This window comes from Sinocyclocheilus grahami, unplaced genomic scaffold (assembly GCF_001515645.1).
Source record: "Sinocyclocheilus grahami isolate Dianchi unplaced genomic scaffold, SAMN03320097.WGS_v1.1 scaffold250.1, whole genome shotgun sequence".
Lineage (NCBI taxonomy): Eukaryota > Metazoa > Chordata > Actinopteri > Cypriniformes > Cyprinidae > Sinocyclocheilus > Sinocyclocheilus grahami.
Window position 1 is genome coordinate 100,382 of NW_015505429.1, and position 12,531 is coordinate 112,912.

Consider the following 12,531-nt stretch of genomic DNA (forward strand, 5'->3'; position numbering starts at 1 on the left):
ATATCGCGGTTTGATTGAAGTGTACTGAATTGCATTTGATTTATTCATTCAATATTTGACGAATTCCGTGACATTGCTCGTTACACAGAAAAATGAAAATACACAACACAGAATTTCTAAAAACAAATAAGTAAATAATTTCATAGGGCCCTATTATCGTATACAAATTAATAAAGTTGTTTTTATGAATTCAATTAATTAGATATGTTTTTGATTAAACCATTAAAATGGAATACAGAAAAATTTTAATGGAAAGCACAGAATTTGGGCCCCAAGAATGTAATTTGTTAAACTTTTAATAGGGCTAAATTGCTGTTAAATTAAACAAGTTCCATTATTTTAATGGATTAGACATGTTTTTTGTTAATTTAATATACTCATCCAGAAAAATTTAAACGAAAAAAAAGACTTTGGAAAAAATAAAACTTAGGCTAATTTGGGAAAAATAAAGCGGATTTCATAGGGCCCTACAAATATCATGCATCTGAAGCTATAATTTTAATACCAAGCAACAGTGCATATTATATAGGGCCTATTTTAATTTTTTTAAATGGCGCTCACTCGTTTTTGTGAAAGACCCAAGAAGGACCATGCACAGTCACTTTTGCCTGGGGCCCCCAAATCACTAAATCTGCCCCTGAAACTAATAAAATTTTTGGTTTGTTGTTGATGACGGGGTACACAAGTCCCACTGATTGGGAAACACTAGACAATCTGGCATCAATAATTGTTGCAATACCTTATCTAACACATCCATTTTATATAAGGCGATTGTCCCCGAGTCTATCAATAAACATTCATAAAAGACAAAAAACAGGCTTATGGATGCATGTGAATCACTCACAGTAAATGCAAGCTCCTGGCCTCTGAAGACCCAGATACCAGAGATGCAGCTGTCATTGTTCGCACCAAAGAGGATGGAACTGGCGAAGGCATTTTTACGCAGTTTGTCGAGTCGCTGGAACATTCCTGAGGAAAAGAGCAAGAGTGTACTTGTACATACTGTGGAAAAACTATGCAACGCTACACTCTTGCGCAAGTAGTACACGCTGAATTGGAAAGAATAAACTTGGAAGAACAAGTAAGAACACTTCTGTCACTTTGTTTAGAGATACATCAAACAAAATGAAATCAAAAAGTCAATGTGACCCGACCGTACCGGTGATAAGATTACAGCTCATGAAGGACATGGTCAGCTCTTCAGGGAAGCGGTACTCAGCGTACCAGATTGAGAAGCCCTCGCGATCAAAGTGATCCCAGAAGTAAGGCAACGCCACGGTCAGGGTGTCCTCGTTGGAATATTTTCTCTTGAACTCATCCATGACAAAAGAACTAGTGACACGAGGACAAAGGCATACTGATTAGAGCGCAAACAAACTCTCAAAAAGTAGCTATTTCTAAAGTGTGTATCAAGTACCTTTTTGGAAGGTGAGCAAATGGGTCCTTGGTTTTTGGCTCAGAAGCCAAGGCAGCCTCGCATTCATCCATCTCCTCCTCAGCAGGGGTGGCTTTCTTTTCCTCCTTTTTCTTCTCTTTTTTCTCCTGCTGCTGTTGTTGTTGCTGCTGCTGCTTGCCTCCATCCTTACCACCCTTCTCCTTCTTGGCAGGAGCCTCCTTCTTCGGCTGCATCTCAGCAAACTTCTTAGCTAGAGAAATGACGAATTTAAATAAAAGCACACTTGCACTCAATATTGAAAAAGATATTAAAACGCCAAGAACTGCTGCACTATTATGTATGCTTCTGTAAGACATAAGGAATATTATTTGAGCTTTATTATGCAAGCTTATATCTTCTCTGAAGACAAAAAAACCCCACTCAACCACATTTCTATGCACACTTCAACTTCCAAAATAACACCCAAGATATTGCGTCAGTTTTGTGCATTCAGTTATTTTGGAGGAAGCTGAGGTCTGTAGCGCTTCTGCTTGAGGTTCTACTGGCTTCAATATCACAGCATTATCTTTGTTAAAATGTGAGAGAAAAAAAAAGCCCTCAAGGCCTCAAACCGCTGGGGTAAGAGGGATATGACAAACTGTTACATTACATATACTAATAAAATATCCAATGTAAAGCCTACACACAAAATAAAAGCCTATATTTTACATTAGTTTCTTTTTTTCTGGTAAATGGGAAAAAGCTTTATATATCTAGCAAAATAATATTGTAAATGTATTTCTAAGTTGCTTTTAGAATGTACATCGTTATATAATTTTATAGGGTTTGGCAATATTTTACTAAGCCTAAAGAATGTTCTACAGTGGTTTACAGTATCTGTCACCACAATGGTAGGATGACCTATAAATTATGGATTTAGGAAACATCTTTGGTTGTGCTTGATGACGCTGTGCTGATAACCATGAAACCAGACTGATTTTCTGCACTTCAATTCAAGCTCAGGCTGAAATGCAAAAACTACACAGCAAGGAGGTTTGAGAAACGTACCATCAAACTGAGCCATTTTCTCACAGAGCTTGACCTCGCCCAAAACAGCCTTAAACTGAGGTTGGTTGACACAGGTCAAAAACCAGCGAGTGACATTGGGGTAGGGCTGACGGAAAGCAGGCTCAAGAACCTAGAAGATGAAAGACACAATAAGACATCAGCAAACACAAAACCTGAACAGATTACACTCAACTGAGGACCAAATAAACATTTGAACGAAAATACCAATGTCAAACTGAAATATAATACTATAAATATGATAGGAAAGTTCAACCAAAATGAAAATTCATTTATTTTAAAAAATAAATTCCTTTTGTGGTCTGAAAAAAAGGGTATACAGCATTAGAACACCACAAGGGTGAGTAGATCATTTTCATTTTTGGACAAACTATCCCTTTATGTAACTGATTATTAAATCACTAATACAAGTTATATAAGGTAGGTTTGATCCGTTTAATACCTTGGAGCTTTATTAAGTACATGTATTGCACATTAGTCATTAAAATGGTTCAACAAGCCAATGGGTGATGAACAGATGACATTCAACAAAATAGACCATTAAGACACACTATAGCCTTTATAACAGGGCTGTCCAAACCCGGTCCTGGAGGGCCGGTGTCCTGCAGAGTTTAGCTCCAACCCTAATTAAACACACCTGAACCAGCTAATCAAGCTCTTACTAGGCATAGAAACTTCCAGTCAGGTGTGTTGAGGCAAGTTGGAGCTAATCTCTGCGTCCCAGATATTTTTGATGGAATCTGAGAGCTCTTGGACCCTCCCATAGACAGCAAGGATCCTAACACGATCAACATCCAGAAACGTAGTAAGGACATCGTTAAAATAGTCTATGTGACATCAGTAGCTCAACTAATTTTACAAAGCTATGAGAATACTTTGTGCGCAAAGAAAATAATGACTTTATTCAACAATGTCTCCTGCCATTTTGGAGAGTATCACATACGTGAACAACGCATGTAGATACGTTGTTTACGTTCCGATCAAAGCGTAAATATCAACATATCCGCGTACGGTGCTGCTGACACCGAACAGCATACGCTGATTACGTATGTGATACTCTCAAAAATGCCGCTATAGGGTGACGCGGAGGAGACGAATTGTTGACTAATGTTAAAATAGTCTATGTGACATCAGTAGCTCAACTAATTTTACAAAGCTATGAGAATACTTTGTGCGCAAAGAAAATAATGACTTTATTCAACAATGTCTCCTGCCATTTTGGAGAGTTATCACATACGTGAACAACGCATGTACAGATACGTTGTTTACGTTCAGATCAAAGCGTAAACATCAACATATCCGCGTACGGTGCTGCTGACACCGAACAGCATACGTTGATTACGTATGTGATACTCTCAAAAATGCCGCTATAGGGTGACGCGGAGGAGACGAATTGTTGACTAAAGTCGTTATTTTAGTTTTCTTTGCGCAAAAAAAGTATTCTCGCAGCTTCGTAAAATTACGGTTGAACCCCTGATGTCACATGGATAATTTTAACGATGTCCTTACTACGTTTCTGGACCTTGATCGTGTTAATTACATTGCTGTCTATGGGAGGGTCAGAGAGCTCTCGGAATGCATCAAAAATATCTAAATTTGTGTTCCGAAGATGAACGAAGGTCTTACAGGTTTGGAACGACATGAGGGCAAGTACTGACAGAATTTTCATTTTTGGGAGAACTTTCCCTTTAAATATTCAATAGATATATTCCGAAAATTAAAAATCACTAATATCAGAGGCCAGCTGCAATGCAACGCAACTAAATTAAAGAAAATTATGGAATGAGATGACTAACTTTTAAAACTAGTCTCAAGCTTTTATGCAACCGGCTCCAGGTGAACTAAGATGAGATCTGGGGCCGTATTTATCAAGCTTCTCAAAGTGCCATTTTAGTCTTAAGTGCTGAGAATTCATTAAATTTACTCCTACTTTCAAACTCAAGTATAAAAGCAAGTTATCAAATTTCTTAAAGCTAAGAATCACTCTTACTCTCGCAGTTATTTGAGACAGCTCGAGAGGTCTCTCAAGTGGTTAGGAGTTGCCAGTAGGGGCTTGTGATGGCGCTGAAGAGACCGAGACGCGGCACGTGACGGCTCCGACACGGACACCGGAGCTGATCCCGGCTACTCACCACCCGCGCTGCGGCAAGTTTCTGAAGCGGCTCTCGGCGCTGCATCATTAAAGATAGGCGCCTATATTTTTGACGGATAATAATAATCGTCTTGCTGTCGTCAAAGAAATCAGCAACAGGCAATATCTCTGACTATCGTCAATACACTATACTATCGTCTACCGGCACAACCCTAAATTGAAGGTTGTGATGACGATTCGTTTCCTTACCATAATGTATTCTCTTAAATTCTTTGTCAAATGCGTGCTGAATGTAAACTCCTATTAGGAATTTAACCACTCAATGCAAATTTATCGGAGAATATTCTTAAATAAGGAAATCTATTCAGTGATTGGTCCATGCGTATTTCGTCATCCAAAATCCCCGTTTGTGGCGTGTCGTGAATCAACTAAGACTGACACTTAAGATTTAGTCCTACACTTCGCTTAAATTACGACTGAGATGCTTGATACCTAACTTTTAAGCGCAGCTTTGAGCCAAGAAGTTTTTTTACACTTAAGTCAATTCTTAGCAGCGTTCTTGAGAGTAATTCTCAGAGGCTTGATAAATACTGATCCCTGAAGTTGCAAAGACTAAAGTCACAAACTCAGAGATATTCTTTATCAAAGTTAAGACTCTGCCACGCCCCCCTAAAACGGCTCGTTCTAACACGCCCCCACATATCTAGGTCACTATGTGGGAATATTTGCATAATGCACCCAAATGTTCACGCAAAGAAAGAAGGCGTGGTTTCAGTAACCGCAGTTAGTGTTGAAGCAGCCATGTCAGCGAGACGCTGTGTGTTTCTAGGCGAAAGCAAAAGCACTTTATTTGGCCTTCCGGAAGTAGATGCATTTAGGAATCTTTAAGATGACTTACAACAGAACAGCAATGCATTTTATGGACGACCGTTTCGTGAACCTAGGAGAGGAGGTAATTCTGACTTTGCTATGACAATCTGGCGCTTCTGAATCACTGAATCAGCTGTTATTAGTTTTAAGTTTTTGCTATTGACTGTTCAAATGCGGAGTTTTGCGCATCGCGCGTGTGTGTGTGTGTGTGTGAGACAGGGTCACATCACAGTGGAGTCACCTGTCTTAACTGTGGCTTGTGTACTGCAAACACATACCAGCTTCATCACTGTGTCTGTCACGTGACTCTGTTCCCCTTTCAGGCTTGAACTGATGGTAAAACTAATGACATTATTTACTGTCTTTACATTTATTTTGAAAGCTGAAGCTTGCGATTATGGTAAGCGGCGTTAAATTTCCGACGAGTGCTTGCGGTGTTCGGCCAATCACAATGCACTGGGTCAGCTGGCCAATCAGAGCAGACTGTGCTTGTCGGAAGGAGGGACTTTGTAGAAAACGAAGCGTTTGAGAGAGGCTATCCCTTTATGTAACTGATTATTAAATCACTAATACAAGTTATATAAGGTAGGTTTGATCCGTTTAATACCTTGGAGCTTTATTAAGTACATGTATTGCACATTAGTCATTAAAATGGTTCAACAAGCCAATGGGTGATGAACAGATGACATTCAACAAAATAGACCATTAAGACACACTATAGCCTTTATAACAGGGCTGTCCAAACCCGGTCCTGGAGGGCCGGTGTCCTGCAGAGTTTAGCTCCAACCCTAATTAAACACACCTGAACCAGCTAATCAAGCTCTTACTAGGCATAGAAACTTCCAGTCAGGTGTGTTAAGGCAAGTTGGAGCTAATCTCTGCGTCCAAGATATTTTTGATGGAATCTGAGAGCTCTTGGACCCTCCCATAGACAGCAAGGATCCTAACACGATCAACATCCAGAAACGTAGTAAGGACATCGTTAAAATAGTCTATGTGACATCAGTAGCTCAACTAATTTTACAAAGCTATGAGAATACTTTGTGCGCAAAGAAAATAATGACTTTATTCAACAATGTCTCCTGCCATTTTGGAGAGTATCACATACGTGAACAACGCATGTAGATACGTTGTTTACGTTCCGATCAAAGCGTAAATATCAACATATCCGCGTACGGTGCTGCTGACACCGAACAGCATACGTTGATTACGTATGTGATACTCTCAAAAATGCCGCTATAGGGTGACGCGGAGGAGACGAATTGTTGACTAAAGTCGTTATTTTAGTTTTCTTTGCGCAAAAAAAGTATTCTCGCAGCTTCGTAAAATTACGGTTGAACCCCTGATGTCACATGGATAATTTTAACGATGTCCTTACTACGTTTCTGGACCTTGATCGTGTTAATTACATTGCTGTCTATGGGAGGGTCAGAGAGCTCTCGGAATGCATCAAAAATATCTAAATTTGTGTTCCGAAGATGAACGAAGGTCTTACAGGTTTGGAACGACATGAGGGCAAGTACTGACAGAATTTTCATTTTTGGGAGAACTTTCCCTTTAAATATTCAATAGATATATTCCGAAAATTAAAAATCACTAATATCAGAGGCCAGCTGCAATGCAACGCAACTAAATTAAAGAAAATTATGGAATGAGATGACTAACTTTTAAAACTAGTCTCAAGCTTTTATGCAACCGGCTCCAGGTGAACTAAGATGAGATCTGGGGCCGTATTTATCAAGCTTCTCAAAGTGCCATTTTAGTCTTAAGTGCTGAGAATTCATTAAATTTACTCCTACTTTCAAACTCAAGTATAAAAGCAAGTTATCAAATTTCTTAAAGCTAAGAATCACTCATACTCTCGCAGTTATTTGAGACAGCTCGAGAGGTCTCTCAAGTGGTTAGGAGTTGCCAGTAGGGGCTTGTGATGGCGCTGAAGAGACCGAGACGCGGCACGTGACGGCTCCGACACGGACACCGGAGCTGATCCCGGCTACTCACCACCCGCGCTGCGGCAAGTTTCTGAAGCGGCTCTCCACGCTGCATCATTAAAGATAGGCGCCTATATTTTTGACGGATAATAATAATCGTCTTGCTGTCGTCAAAGAAATCAGCAACAGGCAATATCTCTGACTATCGTCAATACACTATACTATCGTCTACCGGCACAACCCTAAATTGAAGGTTGTGATGACGATTCGTTTCCTTACCATAATGTATTCTCTTAAATTCTTTGTCAAATGCGTGCTGAATGTAAACTCCTCTTAGGAATTTAACCACTCAATGCAAATTTATCGGAGAATATTCTTAAATAAGGAAATCTATTCAGTGATTGGTCCATGCGTATTTCGTCATCCAAAATCCCCGTTTGTGGCGTGTCGTGAATCAACTAAGACTGACACTTAAGATTTAGTCCTACACTTCGCTTAAATTACGACTGAGATGCTTGATACCTAACTTTTAAGCGCAGCTTTGAGCCAAGAAGTTTTTTTTACACTTAAAGGGGTCATATGATGCGATTTCAAGTTTCTTTCTCTTTGGAGTGTTACAAGTTGATTGTGCATAGATAAGATCCCTGAAGTTGCAAAGACTCAAGTCACAAACTCAAAGAGACATTCTTTATCAAAGTTAAGACTCTGCCACGCCCCTCTAAAACGGCTATTTGAGAGAGGCGGGGCATAGAGGACCTACAATAATGTACAGTATTTGAAAAATAATGTGTTTTTGAACATTAAAGCATGTCAACATATTCTGTTACACCAAATAATGATCTTTAAAAAAAAGCATCATATGACCCCTTTAAGTCAATTCTCAGCAGCATTCATGAGAGTAATTCTCAGAGGCTTGATAAATACGGGCCCAGATATATATTGGCCTATTTTGTGAATCCACATCCCTAATTAATACAACCTGGTCACAGCTCAGGTTTTCATGGCACCCTGCAGACTCACCTGTTTGTAAAGCCAGAGCAGAGAGCAGACAACAGTGATGTCAGCCAGACTGACTCTCTCCCCAACCAGGAAAGTGTGAGTGTTTAAGTGCTGATTGAGGATGGCGAGGACGCGTTTCACCTCTTCCTTAGCCTGTTCTGTGGCCTACAAACAAGACAGAGTGCAGACTTACAAAAACCATTCAATTCCTGACAGATGAAACCATTACACAAATATATTCAAAGCTAACCTGTTTGTTGAACTGCATGATACCCAAGGTGGGGAACACCCAGGCACTAGCTGGAGGGATGATCTCAGAGTCAGCCAGACTGACCCACTGCAGCACCTGGGCACTGTCCTGGGGAGTGCTGCCACGAAGGGCATCATTGCTCACTGTCAGGAAGAAACAACAGCATTAATTGTGTGTAATAAAACACTAAACGTTTTTTAAAGAATCACAATAGTTCATATATGAGCCTATTAACACTTGGCCACTTCAGGCATTTCCTCGGATCGTGAAAAAGACCTGGTACCTCATTTAAAATTTGAACATACAACAGTTCATAAAATTAAAACATACGAATGCACACACAAAAAAAAGAAAATTCCGAATGCATCCCTCTTCATAAACTGCAGGTCACATTAAAATCAAATGCAATACGTACAAATGAATCAACACCTATAAAACACAAATATTATTATAATATGTGCTCTCTGAAAACATGTGTGGCAGGCATCGGATGGTTTCTGCAAATCGTGCGTGTAGGCAATTATCGGCAAATTTTGCAATGGAAATTTTTCATATAAATGAATGCGATTAATAAACGGCAGTTATAATGTTGCTCATTTTCCAGCAATGAATGCATATTGTGATTGCCTTTTTATCTTTACACTTTAATAAAAGACATTGAACTATTTGAATTACTGGTATACGAGTTCCAAATGCATGCTCTTCAATTAGCGTACACAAGAAAACTCACATCAGCTACTGCCTTTACACACCCTAACTTACTCCTCACTATTGCGTCAGGGAAAAAAAAAATCAATGCAACTTAGGATCCGTTTAGGAAAACGTTCGGCGTCGCATCCCAAAGCTCAACACGCAGTCATCTTCATTAAAACAGCTGAATGCACGCTCTCGCTCACCTATTGCGGCCTTTGATTTTGAAATCCGAGGATGAATGCAATGCAACACCTTTGTTGAATTCCAATATACCAAAAGAACTAAAGATTTATATTTGTTTAGAGGATAAACATTTCTGTGAAAGTGCGAATGGAGCCCTTTTAACAAATCGCGATCCAATCGAAAGAAATGCATGAAGTGGCCAAACACAAATACGCCCTATAAAGCTTACTTACAGAAGTGAGCAATGGCATTGCTCTCAAACAGACAGAAGCCATCATCACCCTGGTAAGCAGGAACCTAAATGGACAAAAACAACATTAATAAATTCCATCTACATACAGAACACATGCATTAAAAAAAAGGCATGAGAATACTGACCTTGCCCAAGGGAAAGTTGCTGAGGAAAGCAGGGGATCGGTTCGTCTGCCCAAAGGTGAAGGCAGGGGAGGTGCTGGCAATCTTCAGACGAGCCCCACTGTACTGGGCAGCGATCTGAGCCTTAAAGGCCCTCCAGTTCTCTGGGTATGTGTAGAGAGTCTGCAGAAACACAAGGTTTGAGATCACATTGCTGAAACTGATGCTGCTCGTTCAGACTCAGTCATCTGTAACACAAACTCAGTGCCAACAGAAGCGGTCCCTTCATTATGAGCACTCACAGAGCGTTACACAGCACTTCAGGCGGACACAGCTGAGTCAATTCCCTGAAATAAATGACCTCACACACTATAAACAGTTTGCATACACTAATAGAGAGCCAACACTGGACGTTTCAGTACATTTATTTGTGAACCATCTGGTGGAGCTAAGCTTTGAAACCTTCGAGTAAGACTTTTAAAGCCCTAAAATTATTTGACATCAACACTAGATTTCAGAATTGGATGTAAATAGTTTAAAAATGTCGCAATGAATGCTTCTCAACTCACTAACGTTACGCTTTTATACCAGCTCGCGCTGCTGATACATGCGCTTCGCTTTCATATATTTAATGTGAAGCTACAAATAAATAACACGACACTCTGTCAAACTCTACTAAGTGTTTAAAGCGGAGTGAACGCAAGGGAAACGTGGCACAAAGGAGCGCAGCGCTGCGCTTCTGTCACTCTATCCACCTTATAAAGGGCTGTGGGGAATATTTACAGCTAAAATAATCATCAAGCCAGCTTTAAAAGAGGCTATACAATAATACGGCTCGACCACAACGCATAAAGATATAACGATCGGCGTGATTACGGGGTGATTGTGGATTGAGATGTGCTGTAATAAGGGTTTTCTCCCATCTTACTCACCCCTGCCGCCATCTTCAGGACGAGAGAAAGGAGGAACGGGTCGCGCGGTGCTGACGTAAAGCCAGGCCTGTCGCAGAAATAATACGCAATAAAGACTTGAAAGTGCAAGCTGGACGTGATTTTTCTTCTTTATACATTTGTTTATTTTGTTTGGAAAGTATCAGATTCATGTGAGCAAATGAACTAAAGATAAGCAATACTCAGTGTTGGGAAGGTTACTTTGGAAATGTAATAGGTTGCAGATTACAAGTTACCCTACTTAAAATGTAATAAGTAGTGTAACTAGTTCAATTACTTTATTAAAGTCATGTAACTGATTACATTTGACTTGTAATGTTTTCAGCATTTTTAAACACGTAAAGCAGGCAGGGTGAACCTTAGAGTAGCACTCAGCACTGATTACTGTCACACTTATGAAATCCTTCATCACTTGAATTAAGATTGTATTTCAATTTTAAAGTAGACATCGGATGCAAAATTCACTTTTGCATGGTGTTTGCATATAAATGTATCTTAGCAGTGTGTGGACACAGCCACCCTGCAATGATAAAAATCTATATATTTTTTTTAATCCCCCAAAATCCTAAAGTCTCAATTATCAAGCTGTTTTGATTTTCAAGGCAGGTTTTGTTAAAAAGTTCAAACTCAAGGATAGATCAGTACCCAGTGTTCGTGATCCAGCTGCACCTCCAGAAGAAGTAAGTCTGACACTTTATATTTTTTATGATTATTTGCAAATGGCCTTTGCTCTTCCAGGAAGAAAGGGGCGGGTGAGCAGATATACCCCAAAATGAGTGGCTGTGAACAGAGCAAGGTAAAAAGGGTGTTGTTTTACACGACCACTGAGGAATTTTAACCGAAGTATGTTGCAGACCATTCACAAAGACCCTAAAGAATCATACCAACTTGTGGAAGATCAATGTCCCCTTTGAAGCACAGCCACCACAAAATCAGACTTACTTTGAGATCATTCTGAGGTTAAATACATATTTAAAATCATAACAAGAAATGTTTTATTAGCTATGATGCTGTTTTTGAAATCAAATCTTTACATAGCTATGACAGTAAACACTGGAATCTAACAATGCCTTGGAAAAAAAAACAGTTAATCTTTAAAAAGTGAAGCATAGCTATACATAAACCCATATAGGAAATAAAAGTTATCGAATAAGCATGTTCTAAACTCCTGAAACGTTGGAGTTTCATATTTTAGAGCAGTCACTGCAATTTATGAAAGAAATCAATTAAATCTGTATGTGGGAGTGTGTGTGAAAAAAAGGAAAGGGTTAGTAATCCTTAACATTTTCATAAGTAACTAATTTAATTACACATTTTTTTCTCAGTAACTGTTACTGATTACAATTACTTTTATTTTGTAATTAAATTACATAATTCCGTTACATGTAACTAGTTACTTCCCAACACTGGCAATACTTTAAGCATTTTATAAACCAAATTAAATTATACGGATCTCTTTTGAATGACGCAAGAAGCTAAAAAAGGAAGACGCGTCGTGCACTTCTTTTAATTTATTGTAAATTGTAATTTTCTTGCTCGTTTTTTGGTAACACCCGTTGTTGAAATGTATAGACTCATTTTGATCTTGTTTAATAATAAACGTGTTTTGATTTTTTAGGGAACATCGTGATAGTTTTTGATATTCAGATAGAAGTCTCATTTTGGAATAAATAGAATGAATAGATGGATGGATAGATGAATAGAATATTGTCATTCTAAGTGTTGTTTATAAAGCTTTTTTTTTTTTT

General features: G+C 39.0%; 1 protein-coding gene across 1 annotated transcript in view; it reads right to left on the reverse strand.

Annotated features, from left to right (window-relative positions):
- eef1g (eukaryotic translation elongation factor 1 gamma) overlaps nt 1–10,846 on the reverse strand; it is a 26,459-nt gene extending 15,613 nt beyond the window's left edge. Inside the window, exons 1-9 of the mRNA XM_016289601.1 lie at nt 10,766–10,846; nt 9,858–10,016; nt 9,713–9,776; nt 8,604–8,746; nt 8,375–8,518; nt 2,444–2,573; nt 1,418–1,646; nt 1,160–1,332; nt 845–969 (exon numbers count right to left, since the gene is read on the reverse strand). Of these exons, the coding sequence (XP_016145087.1) occupies nt 845–969; nt 1,160–1,332; nt 1,418–1,646; nt 2,444–2,573; nt 8,375–8,518; nt 8,604–8,746; nt 9,713–9,776; nt 9,858–10,016; nt 10,766–10,777 (1,179 nt within the window). The 5' untranslated portion in view covers nt 10,778–10,846. The remainder of the gene's footprint in view (nt 1–844; nt 970–1,159; nt 1,333–1,417; nt 1,647–2,443; nt 2,574–8,374; nt 8,519–8,603; nt 8,747–9,712; nt 9,777–9,857; nt 10,017–10,765) is intronic.
- Nucleotides 10,847–12,531: the final 1,685 nt, after the last annotated feature.